Here is a 21040-nt window from a genome sequence, read left to right as displayed (position 1 = left end):
TAAAAGTGATTGTGTTTCAATGGCCACCAACCACACCTATGAGATTGGTCCTCATACACTAAGGAAGAACATGGTAACGCTTGATGTAATGAATGATGTTGCAAAGTGTAATTGTGGCTGGAGGTATAGGCCAAAGGTGATCTTTCCTAGGGTGGGGGTGCCTGATGTCGTCCCCCATTGGTCACCGCTGCCTCTCTCCCTCTCAATTTACCATCCTCCTTTTACAGTTAGCACCATTTGAGTTGAGGTTATACATGTCTCAAATTTCGAGTAGGTTCGCAAGTTTCATGTTATTATTTTAGTTGTTATTAACTTTTTTATAATTTTTAAAATATAATTTTATTTCAAGATTTGTCATGTCGATAATCTTTACAAAAGTCGAGTACTAGAACTATAATGAGTAAGAAGAAATTTTACATTTAGGCAAAATTAAACAAAATAAAAAAGAAATAGGATAAAGAAATAGTAAACAAATATTGTGGATCAAAATTAGAATTTTACCTAATAATTATTTTGATGAAAGGGTTTAAAGTTTAAACAGAAAAGTAGTCAAATGTACTGGATTTAATTGAACCAACGAAAAAGAAAAGCATTAAAACTGAAAAGTATTTAAATCTATAAGATATAGACGATAATTTTTTTTTAAAAAATGACTAAAATAGAAAAGCAATTAAACCTAGAGCTCCAAATATACGGTTTTTCAGTAGATTACTATATGAAGTAAATTATTAACAAAAGAAGTAAATTCATACAGATTTTGAAGTAAATTACATAAGACGGATTCCAAAAAATTTACTCATCTTCTTAGTAAAAATCTAAATTTTATTCACATGTTTAGTAATTTACGTGATTGTACGGTGTAACCAACTGTTCGGGTGCCAGTGGCAGCGAGGCAAGAGCTGGAATATCGAGCACACACCTCAGCTCGTTGATCTGCTCATCTGTCAGGAAACGTACAACAATCCTCTGGATCTCACTTCCGATCCGATCTTGCGCTACTTCTCCTAGTTCCATGCCCTTCATCTAGAACTGCAGGATTCCGATATAAGGTTAGTTACTTCCACATTCTGTAGAAATAATTCAATATCATTAGCCGGTTCGTGCTCTTAAAAACGCGTGTTTCCACGTCCTCGTACGATGCAGGTGACAGATTGGTTGCCAAATCTTCCCGACCTAAGCGGTCTGAAGCACCTGAGCTTGACAGGAGGAAACTGCAGTGATAAGCAGAGGCTCCTCGGCATGACTTCCCTGCTAAAGACGATCTAAAGATATCGGTTTTCACCTTATTTTCCTTCGTCTCCCTCAACTAGAAAGCATCAAAGACTTCGAAGTTCGAAGATCTCTGGAATATCGAGAGCTAAGACGATCTAAAGATATTGATACAGCAAAACTTTAAACAATATTCACTGTGACCCAAAGAGTGCCAGATTCTCCTCGACAGGATGGTACCGCTCTTCGCTAGTAAGAAGTTGTACATGAAAATAAACAAAAGCTTGAAAGAAAGTATCCCCGATTCGCTAGTTCCAGGTAAAACGACTCGCTCAAAGATTCTCACACTGGCTTCTTGCAAAACTTACGGAGCTTGTTTCTCGTGCCTTTGTGCTAAATCACAGTATGCATGAGATCGGATTCCATAGATACATCATGCATGCTAGAATTCATGGGAAGAACTTGTCGCCGTTCTTCGTCTCCGTCTCATCTGCCCTTAGATAATTCAACAAACAAGATCTTGTAGTATCGGCACCACCTAAAAGCAAATGCTGAAACACTTGAGAAAGAAAATCTGACGCATGAAAGTGCAGGACTTGACAAGCTCTCTCCCCGCAAAAATGCTGGGGACCAGATAGTTTTCAAACAATAATATGAACCTCGAGTATCTAGGTGAAGTTTCCTCTACACAATCTTATTTTCAAATCACGATTCATCAGAGCAAGCTATATGACAAATAAGCCATGCAACGCATAAAGCCAGTAAAGCGAATAATGTAAAGAAATGTGTACCTGTCTTAATGGTTAGCTGGAGCAGCTGGAGCAGTACCACCCAATCCCATCTTCTGTCCTAATAGGGAAAGCTGTTCGACAAACTCAGCTCCTGTTAGAATTTCAGTAGTCCCATAAATAACATGTTTGACAGGCTGTTGATGTTGTGCGAGCTCTTGCAAGCTCCCGTATTCCACATAGTTGCCACCACCGATCATGAAAACAATGGCCTCCTTAAAGGGTCCCCTAAGGTGGCTGCTACTTGCTCCGGAACTTGATTTAGGGGCACGAGGATCGAGGATAAGATAAGAATCGATTTCAGGGTTTGGCTTCCCTTCCATCAAGGCTTCAACTGTCCTTGTCAGAGCCAACTGCCGATCAGTAGACAAGAGATTCTTCACCCCTGCAGTCACAGCACTGATTGACTGCCCGTAAAGCTTCTCTGCCCAATCGACAATGTTACTTCTGCTAGCAGAGCTTGCAGATGCTAAAGACACATTGAGCGACTTGATCTTCTTTACATACTGAAATGCACTGGTGTCAACTTCCGATTCCCTTAGTACCGCCTCAACAGCTTCAACTTCCGACTGATTAATTGTTTCCGTAGAAATAAGATACATAATCGCAAACCGCAGCTTATCAGTCTTTGTACCCTTCCCTTTAAGCACACTCAAGAGCTCATTACGGTCAATACTACCTCTAACCATCATGTCATTCTCCTTCTTGGCATAAGAATCAAGTGACCGCTCCTTGATTTCACCCAACAAAACAGTTGCAATATTTGTGTGCTTATCAATCACTTGCTTCCGCTCAGTCAACTCTGGCAATGAGTTAACTGCATTCATCAAATGCTTTGTGTTGCCAATCAGGTCAGTGCCTTCAAACTCAGCCCCTTCGTTACCACCTGTTCTTCTATTCACCTCATCGACATCTCTCTTGTACTTGTTCAGTTGCGTCTCAATTTCCACTGCGACTTCAGGAAACTCCAACGAGCCATTCGTTTCCCAAAATGGATCCGAGCTATCTAATTCAAATGATTTCATCCCACCCTTCTCACCTTGAACGCTCAATCTGTTCAACCTCAACCCTAGCACATCGTGCACAAGGGGCCTATACCTAAAATCATGCTGTATCCCAACTGCCAGCTCAAAGTTCCGATCAAACAAGCACAATATTGGGCGCTGAAATGAGCCCACAAAACCCCCACCTTCTGTGAACAGATTATTCTTTGATAGCAAGTGATCCCTCAACCGCTGATCCAGAGCGGAGGCCACCATTTCAGCGGGTCCGCCGCGTGGGCACCTAATAATTGGAACCACAGCAAGAGTAGCCAATACGCAGAACAACCCACTAACTATCCTCTCAATAATCTCCTCAATCTCCCGATCTCCAGCAGACGGATCATTCAACTGAACGTAACAGGACTTCTGTGCCAACGAAAACAAATTATCCTCCAAGGTAATGAACTCAAGGTACTGATCATGCACCTTTGAAATCCTCTGGATCGAGTCCGAGTTCAGAGTCCCTGAGGCCAAGTCCTCAAGGAGTGGTCGCGGGATCGAGGACGAGAAGTTCAGGTGGAAGCTATCGTACAAAGACCGCGAAGCGTCGGCGATGATCCGCTGAATGTTGACCTGGCTGGGCTGGACAAAGTAAACGGCAGGGACATCGTGCACAGGTTTCCGATCTTTATCAATAAGGAAGTAGAGGGTCACGCCGTGTTTCCGGAGATCCTTGACGTGTATCAAGGGAGAGAGGATGTTTTGGCAGAACCTGTCGTAGATCAGGATCTTGTACACCTCCTCATTGGCCGTGCCGCTGGGGTGCACGGGTTGGTTCAGATTCAGCATGCGAACTATGCATTCTGTCCAACAATTTCCACAAATCAGTCTCCAAATAACACGAACATCAAACGAGAAGCTGAATCCTACTACCGAATCAGCTGAATCATCAACCTATCAGCACATTCAATACCTCGATCTCATCACGGATCAAACACACAGAGTTCCAAAAAAACTTATCCCTATTAAAGTGCAGATTCAGCGTCCAATTCAAGCATGGATCGAATGACATGCGATCTGAACCTCATTTGCGCAGTGAAAGAACGATTTCATAGACGGAACAATTTCGCGGAATTCACATGAATCACGGACGGAGTACCTGTTTGCTTCTGGCGGAGGTTGAGCGCCATTGCTGAGAAAACTGAAGAGCTTCTTCTTGCTTGGAGATGTGAACTGTGAGGAGGGAAGGATTGATTATGGCGAAGACGAGAAGCCTTGCGTGTTTTTTTTTTTTTTAATAAAGCGAGGAGAGAGCGCTCCAGTGCGACGGGCTTAATGCAGTCCTTTCCAAAGCAGCCAGTAGCGGAAAGCCACGTCATACTGTGTCCACGTCACACCCCGTCTTGTAGCTTGACCCCGATCATCGTCATTTTTACGAGCAAAACCCCTATGTTGGAATATAATTACACGACGGTTCTTGTTTTCATGTTTTGCAGGAAATCTGAATGATGAAACTGTCAAAATGGTCCCTAAACTTTTGGGGTGGCGACCAGTTTGGTCCTTAAAGAAATTTTGCCAAATCTTCTATCTCCGCCTGTCAAAATAATCTAGTGTTAAAATGGAGTGACGAAATCTTTAACAAAATTAATAAAAAGGATAAGTCCACAATGATGTGATATTGTCTTTTTTATTTCAAAAAAATATTTTTAAATTATTAAAAAAAGTTTGGCAAAAAAAGAGAGTAAAAGACAGAGGGAGTGATCAGGTAACCTCGTATAGAGAGAGTTCAAGGTTGAGGGAGCCCCACCTAAGCTCTCCCCTCTATTCCCTCTTTCAAGACTCCGATGGCTTTGCCTTGGGATGTCGTTGGCAGGGGAGCCGCGGCCGAATCTTCAAAGGGAGAGTGAATGGGGAGGGAGCTCCGATGGGGTGGCCTTCGTTGATGACTTCACTTGGAGGAGGCTGTCAGCGGGAGAACCCCACTCAAGCTCCTCTCTATTCATGTAAAAAAGATTTTTTAATATTTTAGAAATGAAAAAAAAACGTCGTCTTTTATTTTTAAATTGTTTTGACGGATTAAGTAACATGGTCAGTTAGGTAGGATTTCTATCACTTCAATTTAATACCGGACCATTTCGATGGACCGAATATAAGTTAATGAACCATATAAGTGGCAAAACCGGACCATTTTGAGGACAAAACCAATGATAAAATTCAAACTTCAAAGACCATTTTAATAGTTTTCTCAATCTGACAAATGCATTAGTGGTGGTCCAAAAATCGAAAGGAAAGAAAACATTGAGGACCGGAATGAAATTCTATAAGCTTAGGAGGAGATGACATCGTCGTTGCCAAACCTTTGGAGCCTGGAGGGAATCTCTTCGGACAAAAAGACTGTGAGCTCCGGAGCTGAACGCGCCATGGAAACGGCGCCATTCCTGCGGAACAGGTACTGGATACTGAGGCACGGCAAGAGCATTCCCAACGAGAAGGGCCTCATCGTCTCCTCCATGGTCAGTTTCCTCCCTTCAGGCTCCGGTCTTTGAGCTTCTGTCTCCCGATCTTTAGCAAAGCAATCACCATGCATGATTTGATTTCTTCTTGCTGTTCCTAATTTAGCGCGAAAAACCGTTTCGAAGGACTTATCTTTTGCATGACACGAGCTGGGTTGTGATCCAATCCAGGCGGAATTCTTCGGTTCTAGTTATTCATCTGATGATCGTTTGATCGGGCAACCGGTTATCCAGTACCCGGAAAAGCTACTCGTGCCGATGTGTTGCCAAATTTTTTATCTTGTTCATCATTACGTGATATTCTTCTAGTTGCGGGATTGAGAAATGGATCAACAAAATAAAGTAGTCATTTTTCGCATTCGGTTCAATCTCAGACTAATAACGCTGCACTAAACTTGGGTTGGAAGTTGGTTCATTTTGAGGACGTTGGAGTGATGTATGTTGGGTGTTACGGGAATTGGATTGGTGCAATATTTGTTGACTGAAATGTACATTACATGTTGGCGAAAGAATTGATATAATTGTGGATGCTGTGAGCATATGCTTTAGCATGAATACTGTGTACTCACGATTATACTGCGTCTTTCTTATCTGTTGGGTTATTTTTTCCCCTGATAGGAAAATGGCACGCTTCCCGAGTACCAGTTGGCTGCCGAGGGGGGTGTCCAGGCTCAGCTCGCAGGTGAACTCTTTCAAAAGGTGGCTGGCAGTTCTGACCTAAATTTTAGATATTACCATTTGAATGCATTTGACTGTTTGCATGTCCAATCATTTCAATGTCTAACTATAAAGCACCTAGTTATGTGTCAAACGATCATGGCAGGGGTGTCGCATAGGGTGTAGAGATATCAGGTTCTTAGAATCTGAGTTGCCAAATTGCTGATTGATTCTCAAAGAGTGGTGTTTTGCACCGGGAACTGCTTCTTCTGACTGTTGAGCTTTCCATACGTGTATGTTAGTCTTTCCACTTATTCTGCTGGACGATTGCTGTAGTTAAGATGATCCATGGACATCCTCATGGAGATTTCAGCACACTTTCAGCGGCTGACAGAATATTAAAAGTTGACTTTGTCTGATTAGATGAACGTCAATAAAAATGAGATTCAATCTAGCATGCCACGGGTTTACGGAGATGATGATACTTAATGTAGATATTCACAGAGAAAAACTGTATCCTTGCTTAAGAAGTTCATGAGGCATGCTGACAGTTTTATACTTGCAGGAACTGAAGGAGAATAACGTACCACTTGAAAAGGTTCGAATATGTTTTTCCCCATTTTCAAGAACCACTCACACTGCCAGAGTTGTGGCATCAATACTGAATCTACCATTTGAGGGTCCTCAATGTAAGGTAAGCAAGTTAGCGACCAAAAATATTTGGAAATGTTCGAAGTAAAACGTTTCAAATGAATGCAGGAAAGAAAAAAGTATGCTAGTCAGTTGATAATCCTTTCTAAAAAGTACAAAAATTGTCCTCAATCACCGACCCAGATTAAACTGATTGATTCAACTATACAACAACTTCCCGTATATGTTCCCTGACTTGGATTGTGCCTTGTGGTTTAGTTTTAAAGTATCCTTTTCCTTCATTTATGTCTTTGTTCTTATACTTATCCATATATATATTTGTATGTACGGATGTCATTGTTCTTATACAATGAAGTATCATCTTTCTTGATAGGTGATTGCAGATCTTCGGGAACGTTATTTTGGTCCTTCATTGGAACTCAAATCACATGAGAAAGTAAGTGAATTCAGTTGGGCAAAGTAGATTTAGATCTAGGTTAGTATATTAAATCATCTCGAGCTAAATTAGTGCTTGGATGCTGTCATAGATGGATTACTTGATTTTGCTTTTCTGGTTCTTTGCAGTATGCAGAAATATGGTCACTTGATGAGAAAGATCCATTCCAGAGGCCTGAAGGCGGAGAATGTGTCGATGATGTTGCTTCCCGGCTCGCGATAGCTATGGCCAACATTGAATCAGAATTCCAAGGGTATTGCTCGAAACATAAGCTTTATTTGGGAATGGAGTGGAGTTAAACTCCACTCCATTCCAACTATAAATAATTATATTTATTTGAGGTTGTAATGATTGTGTTGTTGAATTATAGGAAAAAGTGAGAAAAAAGTAATGAATAGTTGAGAGAAAGTAATGATTGTGTTGTTAAATTGTGGACAAAGTAATCAATAGTTTAGAGAATTTAGTATTAAAAATTGAATTTAATGGCCAAAAAATTGAAGAAAAAAGAAAATGTAATTATTGTGTTGTTGAATTGAAAATAAGTGGAGTATAGTTTTAAAAAAAAAACTCTAAAACCAAACATAGTCATAGTTTTGGTGACTTGTATTGTGTATATTGCATTTTTAGTCAGTGATTGAGCGCATTACACATCACTAGCAGGTTTTCTTCAGGTATTAACTATAGCAATTTTCACATTGCAGATGCGCAGTGTTAGTGGTTAGCCACGGGGATCCACTGCAGATATTCCAAACGATTATCAACGCCGTGAAAGAGCAAGCTTCTGGTTCAACAATGGACAGCATTGATTCAAGAGTACAGCAAGTCAGGATCGCTTCTATCTTATCTCAGCACCGTAAGTTCGCTCTAGATACTGGAGAACTCAGAGCGCTTGCATAAATTCAATCATCTGGAAAAACTTGCTCAGTAGAGTTTGGAAGATTCAGCACAAGATTAACGAAATTGTTGTCGAAAAGATATTTCCCCAAGGCAGGACTCAATGGCAATTGCCAAGTATTGCATGTAAAAACCGAATGGTGTTCTTTCCATCACAACTCTTGTATGTCTGAAATAATAACACCAGCTGATTGACAAGATATCTTTCGATACCTGGCTTCAAAACCGAAAGAGTGGCAGCATTCGCCGTGATTTCATTGCCTCAATCTGTAACGCCTCTAATTGGAAACATTCATTTAAATTGCCAGCTAAGGGCAGTGGTTTATCTGAGTGAACGACAGAAAATCGAAAACGTCTCAAAAAAAATTTTCATTCAAGAAACATCACATTACACGGTTTGACAGCCCAGTATGTCAGTCATATTTCATTACAAGGTAAACATGGAAAATAGACAGTGTTCCCATATAAACTCAGTGGATACAATTACAATCACATTGAAGCATCAGTAAGCTCTACATGATTTCTACATGATCTAACTCCACGAGACGCAATGCGATTCCCTTCCACGAACAAAAATTGGCTCTTTCATGTACCTGCAATCTTCAAGTAGCCGGGCATTCAACCTTCCTTGTGTAGAATATAAACAAAAACATCTGAAGTCACGCAGAAAAATCACGCTCCTTCAAATTTAATGGCAGGCCTTTCAAACTTCCTCTCCTGATTCGATCTGTGTTCATGACCTGACCTGGCAGAGAGACTTTCAAGGTTTTCCTTTTCACAGCTATTCTTTAGTAATCCACCTCCTACCTCGGATATGGTATCCGCCATAGCTTTGGTCACTGCTGCTTTCTCCGCCACTTTCTGCACTGGTGTATCCTGATTTGTGGCGACGGTGCTTTTTCGTTCTTGAAACCCCGCTATCGCTGAAGCTTCCGTTCAACAAAGGATCATCAATCCCACGGATCACTCTCTGGGTGGAAGACGACGCGATATAGCTGTCATCCTTCGTCCTCCTCCTGTCCTTGTCGTGCCGCTTTATGTTCTGGGAGATTTTGTGAAGTTTCTCATTGAACTTCGTGATGCCTTTCTCCACAGGCTCCACTGCTTGGGTCACTGTAAATTTCACATCTTTTACAATCTGCTCAAGGCGCAGAGATTCTCCATTAGATAAGACTACAAGAAAAGCTCTGCAAAAATTATATAATAAGGAGAATATTACAGACACATTAATCGTATTTCCTTGATTCTCAGCTGACTCCAATGAAAATTCTCGACTCAGAGCAGCCCAAAACTTTTCATATAAAAAATTAACTCACCAATGTTATTCTAGATTTTGAATCTTCTGTATTTGCAAAGAAAGCACAACTTTCGAACTCCACATTCTCAGAGCACGTATAAAACCAAAATGTGAGACAGGAAAGTAACTTACATATCCACCACCACCAACAAATACATCCCGAACACTTTCTCTGATGGTCATTGCATTCTTCACGTCAACATCTGGCTGGGGTAGTCGCAATTTTGTAGGCCGCTCGCTGTCCCTCACCTCGTCAGGATCCAAAGGACAGTCAACAGAGGCATAGTCTCCAAGGACTGAAACACTTCCAGGAAAGCGATCACCCATCAGCTCGTAAGGTTTTGCAGGAAACACGTAGAGGTGTATAATAGAAGCAATGCCCATCTGCGCTGGATGAAGAAACAAAACCCTTAAACTTCAATACACAATTCGAAGATCACAGGTTTTTCTTTGAGGGCATCTTGGTGGTAAACCATCTGGTCAATGTGATGGCTCAAACAGAACAGGGCTATAGGATTAAGAATATCAACGCACACTTAATTGCCACACTAGTCAATATCTATTCCATCATTTAAAGTGATCCCTTAAACAGATAATTTGATTACAAAGAGTTCTCAAACAAGACACGTCTCTTTTCAGCAATAATAACTTTCCACCATTTGTCTTCAACATGTAGAAGCCAAATGTGGCGGTCACCAAATGTCCAAAAGATGTGCATGAAGAATCCAAATAACACATCATTTCAAGGAAACAAAATTGTTCATTATTCATCATAAAAAGTACGGAAAACTTTAGGTTAAGCGCTACTTCCATGCCATAGGCCCCATTTCCAGTCATGTAGAGCACCACCAAGACGAGCAAAGCTCGCAAAATCAAAAGCCCTCGAAACAATTGATAACAATGAGAACACCATAAAAATAACAAACACAAAGGCAGCCTTACAGGAAGAATTATGAAAGGCAATATCTACCTCTATACAAATGACGAAGTCCTGTACACTTGACTTGAACTGCAGGCCCTGAGCAATAGGACTCTTAAACAAACCAAGGGCATAGAAAAGAGCAATTGCAACTCCTTGCCACCAAGTAAGAAAGACGATAGATTTAAACATCAGAAACTTGGCTAATGGTTTTATGTGTTCCAATTCATCCTTCGTGGCAGTGTAAAACTGCACTAGACAGTACAAAGCCCAAGATTGACTGAAGTTCAGGACAACTGCCATATAAATATACCTACACAAAAGAGGAGGAAGATAAAACAGTTGAATCTCAGAGGCTTCCAGGCAATTGATTCATCGATATCCATAATAATCAAACTCTTACGCTGAAGTAGTCCATCTAACAACAAGAAAGTGCAATGAATCTTCAAGATCAAAGAAGCCGATCAATGACATTCAACTCTATTCCAGAATTCTTTCCAGAAAATGAGGGATGTCCACAAGAGTTAGAGAGAATGGCAACTCTTGTATCTCATGTTGACAGAATTGATAATCAAACTAGAACAAAACTTCATGCAGAATTTTGGAAGATGAAATCCACCGGCACATAATCACATTCATTATAGACCTGATATGAATCAAATGATTTATATCAAGAATCAATAACCAAATAAACTAGTCTTACCCACAAGTCAAGTCGAATTCACCCTCACAGTATACGCCAAGGGCTTCAAGAATTACTGCTAAGACAGCACTCAGAGCCTTTATTAGCATCTGCCAAAAGAATGTGCATACTGCTTCAAGAAAAACTTAAATAATCCAATAATGATATTTGATCCTCAAAAGGGGGGGGGGGGGGGGGGGGGGAAAAGGGGTTGAAAGTGACACATACATATTGAACAATGCCAAACTTGATAACTCGGTAGAACCAGAGGCCAAGCTTCCATGGGTTCAAGATGTAATTCATTGGAAATGGATGCTTGACATAGCCACGGTCAGAACCATGGTCTAGTAAAGGAGTTTTACCAGCCAAACGCCCTTGTCTTTCCATGAATTCAATAGTCCTTTCTTCCCCGCCTTAAGATGAAGGTTAAATGAAAAGGATATCAGAAAAAATAAGCCAAAGCATGCCTTCGTCATATGTAGAACATGCCATAACAGAAGAAGTAAGAAAGTTAAAAGTTGAAAGAAGCACTTTACCCAAGCATGCGACAAGATATCTCCCGAAGCAGTACATGGCAAAGGATTCATAACAGTCTCGTAATATTTCAATATCAACACTGATTGATGGGTAGAGCAGTGAAACAAACTGCCAGCACAATGAAACTATTGAAGTTAACAGAGTATAACCTCGAAACAAAACACCAGGGCGACGAAGCATCCTTAAAGGTTTAGAAAAGAAAAAAGGGTAAACAATTTTAAATGAAATTATTACGTTTGTTCATTGACATAAAAGCATCCAAATCATCTAATTCAAGATGCAATAATTATGCAAAAGTCCATGAGACATGGCTACTAGCACAACAAACTCCCCAGAATAATTTCATAATCTACTCGGCCACCAAAACTCGACACAACAGTGGACCACTTGGGAAACTGCTTTCAGGAGATATGTGTATATCAAGCACTCAGCATTAAATACCTAAATTTAAGTCAAAATTTGTTTATCCTAACAGGAAAAGGCAAATCGATATTTAAGAGATAGAGAGAGAAAGTTCACCAGGAAAATTATATTTTTAACCAGTACAAGTAACTTGTGAGAGGGCTGAGTTCTTATATAGGACTTACCGACTCTACAGCGTAACATGGAACCATAAGGATGACTCCAATTAAAAACTTTTGCTCCTGTTACGTCACAAGATTGGAAAGGTCAGCAAACTCTACAAAGCTAGATCACGGTACAAGTAAATGCAGAAATAAGGTTGCCGACAGAAACCTCAGGGTTCTTGTATGCAGAGAGGTGCTCGAACATGAGGTACGTGGAGAGAGTAAGAGAAATAAGAACAAATGCACCAGCCACAATTGTTGCCCATGTTGGTGGGTGGTACGTCTGAAGAATTACGAGATCTTGATAATTTAAGAACTTCATTAGCTATGTCTTCAAAGATACCCAGCATAATGGAGTCAGCAAGCTGTAGGGTATTAGGTCGGGCAACAAATCAAGGTAGCCATATAAGTTGCTACCCTCGAACCTACTCATACAGATTATAATTAACAACTCCTGTCAGCGTTAAACCATGAGAGAGCAAGCCATGAAAAACCAGAGAGAAAAACATTCTCGAGCAAAGCGTCCAACAAGACGCTGAATCCAATGACACTTCCCGTTACTCAGAATCATCAATATATGTAACTACAAGTCTGAGAAACATTGAAAATACCCAAAAACCATTGTCTATGACCTTCTGGTAATCAAATTCAAAGACTTTCAGCTCAAACAGAAAAGGAGATTCCATTCCACAGACAAAGACAAGAAAAAGGACCCCTTTTGCAACCTGTACTATCCCTCCCAATGGTTACTGGACAAATTAACTTAAAGAAACCGATCTCTCGGAAGCTCAAAAATGCAAAACACATGGAGCTCGGGACTCGCACGTACCTGCAAATCCCGCCATTTCCTCATCAACCAAAGACTTCTAACAAACTGAGCGACCTCAGGAAGGAAGCGAATTCGAGCTCCCAAGACGATCGAAGCTGAAATTACTTCGGGGATCAAAGATCAAAGCGGGGTCTTGGACTCCGGCGGAAGGAAGCAGCTGCGGAGCAGAATTCCACTCGCCTATGGAACTTCTGAGAGACAGAGGACGAGAAACAGACAGAGAGAGAAAATGTATGTACGTGTCTTGTCGTGTTCGCTGATTTTCAGACAAAGAAATTACGTTTACAATTAGGAACCCTAGAACTTCTCCCCATTTTCAATTCCGCTCCACCCCCACCCCTACCCCTTCTGTTTCTCTTTCGTCCTCTTCCCCGGTGTTTATGCTTTTGGGCTAATCTGGCCACCTGCTTTTATGGGCCCAATATTGAGGCCCGTGATCTGTGTTAACAATATGAGCGAGGCTAATGAGGCTAATTAGGCTCATGACTCATACCCTGAGTTTTTTATTAGATCACCAAACTTTAGCTTCATATAAGACCAAGGCTCTGAACATTGAAGTTTGTCCAACAGAAGTTTCCCGACGGTTCAATTCTGTCAAAATTGCATGTTGTGCTCCTATTGTCGATGCATGGGATACTTAGCATTGAACTACTATTGACTAGGATCTCATTTTCAAAGCCCGTCATAAGGTTCAAACTCAGGAGTGGATGATCGAGTGGTGGAGAGTAGGTGTAGTAGCGAGAGGGGTTTCGATTGCCCTGGGGTGAAGTCAATGTACGGTATGAAATTGCATAGCTCGAAATGTCGTAACCACTTCCTTGTCTCGGTGACCCGGTGGTTCAAAGCGAGTCGGCCTAGGGTGACATTAGAGTGGTTTGAAGTTAGGCTAGAGGAGGTGATGGAGTTCGAAGAGAGTAACGTACTTTTAGCCCCTACAAAACTAAAAAATGCATTCGCACCGCCGACTGGCATAGGGTCCTCGTTTGAATGATTGAGAGGCAACCCTATCACTCCAGTCAAAGCTTTGGCCATCAATGGCATCCCTTTAAGGATGAAAGAGATAGCACCATAGGTTGAGGAAGAGACTGGATAGTGCATGGCCAGGAGAGATGAAAGAAAAAAGGGGCATACAAAGACTATGAGAGAGATTTGTGAGCTCTTGCTATATGATTTGCACATCATCTGTTGAGGGGATGATCCCTTTTTATAGAGAGATGGAAGGAAATCATGCAGGCTATTCAAGCCAATACTAGGTATCAGATGGCCAGAGCGCCCATAGAAATCAATGGTTCATATTGCCCTAGCACGAGCTCCTCTTTAGGTAAGTGCATGCATATATCTCAATAAGACATCATCAGTCCAGGAAAATGGGCTTCTGGCGACTTATTTTGGAACTTTAGGTGACGCTTTTAGGCATCGATTGGTCAGTGAGATTATAGTTTCAAAATGGTTCATCCTAGATAAGGCTCCAAATTAAAGGAAGCCAAATACATGATGTCAGTAACAATTCAAAACCAACTTCTTTTGAGTTATTTCACTGTCAAAATTGTTTGTATTCGCATGTCATCGAGGGATTAATAGGGAAAAAAAACAAAGGAAAGGAATTCAAAGTGAAAGAGTTAGAAATAAATTAATGACTAGATTGCGAGTCTATCGGGTTTTATCATTGATGAAACCATCACTACAGAAAATGAGCTTCTAGCGACATATTTTGGAATTTTGGACGACGCTTCTAAGCGTCAATTGGTCAGTAAGATTACAGTTTCAAAATATTCATCCTAGTTAAGGTTCCAAATTAAAGGATACCAAATACGTTATATCAGTAGCAATTCAAAAACCAACTTCTTTTGAGTTATTTCACTGTCAAAATTGTTTTTATTCGCGTGTCATTGAGGGATTTATAGGAAAAAGGAAAGGTATTCAAAATGAAAGAATTATAAATGAATTATTGACTAGATTACGAGTCTATCCCTTATCATTGATTGGGCTTTATCAATGAAGAAACCATCCCTATAGGCTTCTGGCGACGTACTTTGGTACTTTGGACGACACTTTTAGGCATCGATTGGCCGATGAGATTACAGTTTCAAAATGGTTCAGATTCCAAATTAAAGGAGGTCAAATACTTGATGTCATTAGCAATTCAAAACCACTTCTTTTGAGTTATTTCACTATCAAAATTGTTTGTATCCACATGTCAACTAAGGATTTATAGGAAAAAGGAAAGTAATCCAAAGTGAAAGAGAGAGAAATAAATTAATGACTAGATTACAAGTCTACTATTGTCATTGATAGGGTCTTATCAATGAAGAAACCATCACTACAAAGTCTACAAGAAAATGGGCCTCTAGCAATGTACATTAGAACTTTGGGCGACGCTTCTAAGCGTCGATTAGTCAGTGAGATTACAGTTCCAAAATGGTTCATCCTACTTAAAGTTCCAAATTAAAGGATGCCAAATATGTGATGTTAGTAGCAATTCAAAACCACTTCTTTTAAGTTATTTCATTGTCAAAATTATTTGTATTCACATGTCATCGATGGATTTATAGGAAAAATTAAAGGAATCCAAAGAGAAAGAGTTAGAAATAAATTAATGATGTATTTTGAAACATTGGGTGATGAGATTACAGTTTCAAAATGATTCGTTATAGTTAAAGTTCCAAACTAAAGAAGGTCAAATACGTGATGTTAGTAGCAATTCAAAATCAATTTCTTTTGAGCTATTTCATTGTGAAAATTATTTGTATTCGCATGTTATCGGGGGATTTATGGGAAAAAAGAAAGGACTTCAAAATGAAAGAGTTAGAAACAAATTCAGGCAAGTTTGAAGTTTAAGGTACTTATTTCTTTGGAGTTCCATTTCTAATTTTTAACACTTTTAAGTGTTTGTGAAATTGCTTATGCCTAGATAGTTTAATTTGGTTTGGTTGCTTTTGCTGTACATATGTTATTGCATGAAAAATAATGGTGATAGTATTGGGGTTTCCCTATTCTTGAATGAGCTCGTGTCTCATATTTGTATGTCTCTCGGATGAGTAAAAGAGCCATCAATTGATTGCCTCATCGGGTATTGTATCTCTCTTTTTCGGTCTATCAGTTATTCATATCTCAAACAGAGATAAATTTCTTGTAATGCGGACATTTTTTTGCAGATTGAGTTCGGGCTGAAGTACTAATCAACGATAAGAAAATGCTAAATATGAAGATGAAGGTATTGATTTTACCTTTAACTGTAGTTTTTGGTATGAAGATTAAGATTGACATGACATGCGCTCCAAGTGTTTTTGAAATTGGATGAAATGGATTATTGAGCTCCAAATATCTTGTGGAATAATAAATTTACTGCAGGCAAATATGCATATTTGAGTTGCTTTGTCTTGGACTGTCTAAAGTTGAGAAATTTTCGGGAAATCGACATTGTCTCGAGGCTAACAAACTGGATCTTTGCTAAGGGTAACAGACTCAAATAATGAAGTTGTCATGAACTTTATATATGTTTGGAAATGCATAGAAAGCTGCTGTGATGAGGTGTAAAATTAGATTGTTGCTCAGGAGAACATGTTGAATTTGTCCTGATTACCATGGATTCCAGATCGTGAATTCGGGGAAAATCATGGTAAATTCAACAATCTACTTAAGGTTAAGTGAAACACCCATTTCTGGCCTTTGGTCAATATTTTAAAGCTATACACTTTATGCTTCCATCATTAATAAGTTTAACAAGGCCATGGCCAGCTCAAGCATGTTGGATTTGTCCATGCCAACTCTGAATATGTTGGTGAATTGCGCTTTGGCTAGAAATTTCCTTCGAGGGTAATTTTTTATATTTGTGTGGTGCCTTGCTATGGTTGCATAAATGTCTAGTAACAATTTAGCATGTTCCTATAGAATAAATTCAATGTACTGGTCTTGCTACTCATGACTTAAACAGTTAAAAATCAGAACTTGGTGGTTACTTTTCTACTTTCTTGACAGTGTTAGTTACTTTTCTACTTTCTTGATAGGCTTTTTAACTTGAAAATTTTATTTTGTGTTAATCTTATTTTAGATGAAGAAAGCAATGCAGAGGAAATAGGAAAAGGAATGAAAGGACTGGATGAGGATCCCTGGCAATGGACGACTAGCAAGCTAGGAAGTGGCGTTAGATATATTATTTTATGCATTATCTGAATGTATTTGCTTAATATTGTTTCTGGATGAAAAGTAGCTGTGTATTTAAGTGTGGTCAATTCAATTAATTTCTATATAATTTGGATATTTCACAAGTAATATAACATTTTATTGTATCACATATAAATATAAATACAGCCATTTTAGACATAAAATTATAAAGTAAAATAAATACTGATAAAAAGATTTACCAATTTAGCCCTCCATTTTGCAGGGAGTGAACCTTATAGAAACAACTTTCGGCATGTAATTTTTTGCGTGCTTTCGAAACAAACATCTATGTGTATGTATTGACTTCATATAATAAATAGTGAAAGGGCAAACTAATTTTATGCTAATTCATCTTAGAGAGGACTGATATCTTTCACTTGATCTTTTTATTATAATTTTGTGAGAGAATATGTATCTATTAATGGCAACCAAGGTAAATATGTAAAAAGTTATGCGCTGTATTAGTTTATAGAGTATATAAAATTCAATCTCTCTTTATAAAAATTCAATTTTCGTTAGTTTCAAGATAAATTCGATTCTCACTAGTCCCATAAAAAATATTAAAACATGTGAATTGAATTCTTTTTGTGAACTTATAGAATTAAATTAGAAATTTTAATTTATAGCATATTATTTGTGCACCCTAATAAACATGAGAAAGTGAGATTCAAAAATTGTTGGAACCATGCGTTGGAAGATTTTGGATTCATCAGGAAAAACACAATGTTGATTTTCCACTTATTATGCCGAAGACACCTATTGATATATATTTTTTTGCCTCAATGTATATATTAAATTAATTTTTGGGTATTGAAAATTTGTTAATAGATCATCAGAGTTTGAAGTGGAAAATCCAAATTGTAGACTATAGTATTAATACAATCAAAATCATTACCAAAATTTAGTTCTCTATAAATTTGACAATAGAATTCATAACTCTAGAGTGTATTTTTAAGAAATTAATTCCTAATATCATATGATAAAAATAAAATGAGTATGTACGAAAATTACCCTTGGTTGTCCAACCAAGTGAACAGCTGCTTAGCTCCCCCATGAATAATTTTGAGGATGTTTGGAATGGAATGGGAATCCGTTGGCTGTACTTTGCTGTCATATATTGAGCCAATATTTTGGTAAAATTCTTTGATAATAATAAATGTAATTAATTGAAAAAAAAGAAAACTAATGGGCATTTAAGAAGACACATAATTATCAGGTTAACATAACACCGAAGAAAAGAATTAACCGACCCATAAATGTAAGCCTATGGATACATTAAGTCATCATATTTATGATATTTTAATTAGAAAATTATTTATAATTAGATAAAATGTCATTTGTGGCTAAAAAAAAGTTAATATGTCAATTTACCATTTTAACCTTGTTTATTAGGTCGTTGTCAAGTTTATATATATATATGTATAAATATATATATATATATATATATTTATGATTTATATTTTATTGTACTAGGCCCATGAGTCTCCCTTATAACCGAAATATCTTTGGTGGATAAATGAGGAAAGCTATAAACTTAAAGAGATTTTAAAATAATATACATAATCAAACCATGTCATACTTTTTGTTGAGGCATAAATTATATAGTAAAAGTAACACATTCTTGGGAGAAACAACATGATTCACTTTCTTGTTTGGAATCTTGATTCATGATGAACTTGATAATATGTTCCATTTTTTTAGGCTCTAATACAGTTATATCCATTGAATTATACTTAAAAAAGAGAACTTAAAATAGAATTATAAATTAGTTAGAGGAAATTACATACATTGTCTTGTAAATATTGTACCCAATAGATAGGAATACCCAAATCAAGAGTTATATTGATATTGGCAAAACAACCTCACCACGTGCATATGAGCTCCAAAACCAACTTAATAGAGAATTCATGCAATTAAAATAATTCAAAATTTAATAGTCATAATATATAATACTATTTCTCTTAATTGTCACTAAATTTATGATTCCTTTTATCAATTGATGGCATTGGTTGCAAAATTTGAATTGAACTGACATTGATGATAAAATGATATTATGAGGCTATTTAATCCAAACAATTAGTGCAGTTTATTATTCATAATCAATTCATTAGTATTGAGAGGTGAAAACTAATATTTTTGTTTAATATTATAGTAATTAACGTAATAAACTTATTGCATGTAATTTATTTCTCTCTGTATATATATATATATATATATATTATATCTTTCCACAAAGATATATTAACCATTAGGAATATATACACTCCATATATATATTGAATTTCATAAATTTGAATAATTTAGCTAAATGACTCAATTACTTCCATGAGAGATTACTAAATAGAACTATTATAAGTTTAGCTATAATTTTAAAAATTTATTCGATAAGTTTAAAATTCAAATAATAACAAAATATTCTTAATTTTTATAAAATTATGAATATCTATTTACTATTGAAGTAACAATAATAGCTATAATTTTAAGAATTTATTCAATAAATTTAAATTTATATAATTATAAATATTTTTAATTTTATAAAATTATGAATATATATTTGCTATTAAAATGATAATAAGTTATTTGAATTCTTCTTATTACTGCTTCAATTTTTTTTTCTTCATTTTCATATATGCTTTTACTAATTATATTAATACACATTATTATTTAAATTTTATATAATTATAAACGTTAGTTATTTTCACAATTATGTGATTTGAATTAGTAGTTTCTTCATTTTCGTATTTTCTATTATTAATTACAATAACATGTTTTATTATTTAATTAACATTTTATATAATTATAAATAGTCTTAATTTTCCTAAATATTATGAATATATGTTTGCTATTAAAATGACTACATGTGATTTGAATTCTTCTTATAGTACTACTTTGAATATTTGCAATTAATAATTAAAGCAATATGTGTTATTATTTAATATTTACTTATATAATTATAAATATTAGTAATTGCCGTAATTAAGTGATTTGAATTAGTAATATCTTTATTTTCATATTTTTTTGGTAGATTCTTCAGTTTCATGTTTGCTATTATTAATTACAATGATATGCATTATTATTTAATTTCTGTATAGCATATTAATCCAAGTTTTAGTAAAATATTTACTATTATACCCCTATTTATTATGCGTAGTCAAGTTTATATATCGAAACCAAATGACACCAAGATATAGATAGACTAGGCTATTGAACCCCGTGCATTGTATGGATTTTGTAAAAAAAATTATTATGAAAAGTTAGATATTAAGACAATTATTAATGTTGATCTATAGTTTACATTAATATAGAGAAAATAGAAAAATTGTTCTTATACTCTATAAACTTTACTACGATAAATTTCATAACCACTCTAGATAATATTAATTAAAGAACTCATAAGCAAATAATTCATGTAAAATATTTCATAGACATGATCCCAATTATCAATTCAATTTATAAGAAAATAAGTATAAAATAAAAAAATTCCTATCTAGTTTATTATTAATGAAAGATTAATAATCATAGAGTCTATAAAATTTTAACATTAAGTATTTGCGGTTGTCCTTTTCCCACCTTTATTTCATCTCTTAAGTTTTGTAAATTTGAATAATTTTTTAGATAAAATAACTAAACACTTCGATGAGAGATTTACTCAATTTAACTTTTATAAGACTAATAATGATTATTAAAATTAATTAAGTAAAGTTTATTAATTCTTAATGTCTTTAAAATTATGTATATTTATTTACTAATAAAATAATAAATAACAATAGGTGCTTATAAATAACAATAAGTGATTAGAATCGTTCTTTAATGTTTTTTTTTATATTTTTAAAATAATAATAATAATTAATATTATTCAAATTTTATATATAACATACTAATTTATTAAATATTTATTATTTTACCCCTAATTAA

The 21040-nt window shown here is 36.6% G+C and overlaps 3 protein-coding genes and 1 long non-coding RNA gene across 9 annotated transcripts; 2 read left to right on the top strand and 2 right to left on the bottom strand.

Moving 5' to 3' along the window:
• Positions 1-1343: 1343 nt before the first annotated feature.
• On the bottom strand, positions 1344-4291 carry LOC116196243 (SEC1 family transport protein SLY1). The gene is made up of 3 exons (XM_031525873.1): positions 4140-4291; positions 2001-3843; positions 1344-1747 (listed from the first exon to the last, which is right to left on the bottom strand). The coding sequence occupies exons 1-2, from the start codon at positions 4168-4170 to the stop codon at positions 2006-2008; spliced, it is 1869 nt and encodes a 622-aa protein (XP_031381733.1). The 5' UTR covers positions 4171-4291; the 3' UTR covers positions 1344-1747; positions 2001-2005.
• Positions 4292-5332: 1041 nt separating this feature from the next.
• On the top strand, positions 5333-8341 carry LOC116195488 (metal-independent phosphoserine phosphatase). Of its 2 annotated transcripts, none has more exons than XM_031524721.1 (6): positions 5333-5493; positions 6112-6192; positions 6716-6844; positions 7175-7237; positions 7366-7490; positions 7939-8341. In XM_031524721.1, exons 1-6 carry the CDS (start codon positions 5401-5403, stop codon positions 8132-8134), a joined length of 687 nt encoding a protein of 228 aa, XP_031380581.1. In that variant the 5' UTR covers positions 5333-5400; the 3' UTR covers positions 8135-8341. The 2 variants fall into 2 exon arrangements, with proteins under 2 accessions (XP_031380581.1, XP_031380582.1); XM_031524722.1 differs by having other exon boundaries at positions 5437-5493; positions 6112-6175.
• A 141-nt stretch (positions 8342-8482) lies between these two features.
• LOC116195487 (protein LAZ1) lies at positions 8483-13298 on the bottom strand. 5 transcript variants are annotated; one of them, XM_031524718.1, is made up of 9 exons: positions 12962-13295; positions 12302-12557; positions 12154-12210; positions 11566-11674; positions 11258-11442; positions 11051-11139; positions 10399-10660; positions 9561-9812; positions 8483-9269 (listed from the first exon to the last, which is right to left on the bottom strand). In XM_031524718.1, the coding sequence occupies exons 2-9, from the start codon at positions 12452-12454 to the stop codon at positions 8913-8915; spliced, it is 1464 nt and encodes a 487-aa protein (XP_031380578.1). In that variant the 5' UTR covers positions 12455-12557; positions 12962-13295; the 3' UTR covers positions 8483-8912. The 5 variants fall into 5 exon arrangements, 3 of the variants coding, with proteins under 3 accessions (XP_031380578.1, XP_031380579.1, XP_031380580.1); XM_031524719.1 differs by having other exon boundaries at positions 12302-12497; positions 12962-13287; XM_031524720.1 differs by having other exon boundaries at positions 12302-12432; positions 12962-13287.
• LOC116195489 lies at positions 13054-17261 on the top strand. Its single transcript, XR_004154666.1, has 3 exons — positions 13054-13192; positions 16117-16175; positions 17013-17261. It is a non-coding gene; the product is annotated as an uncharacterized LOC116195489 (long non-coding RNA).
• The last annotated feature ends 3779 nt before the right edge of the window (positions 17262-21040 follow it).

Source organism: Punica granatum, chromosome 2, assembly GCF_007655135.1.
Source record: "Punica granatum isolate Tunisia-2019 chromosome 2, ASM765513v2, whole genome shotgun sequence".
Lineage (NCBI taxonomy): Eukaryota > Viridiplantae > Streptophyta > Magnoliopsida > Myrtales > Lythraceae > Punica > Punica granatum.
The sequence above is the reverse complement of the archived record's forward strand: the minus strand, read 5'-3'. Positions and strand labels throughout refer to the sequence as shown.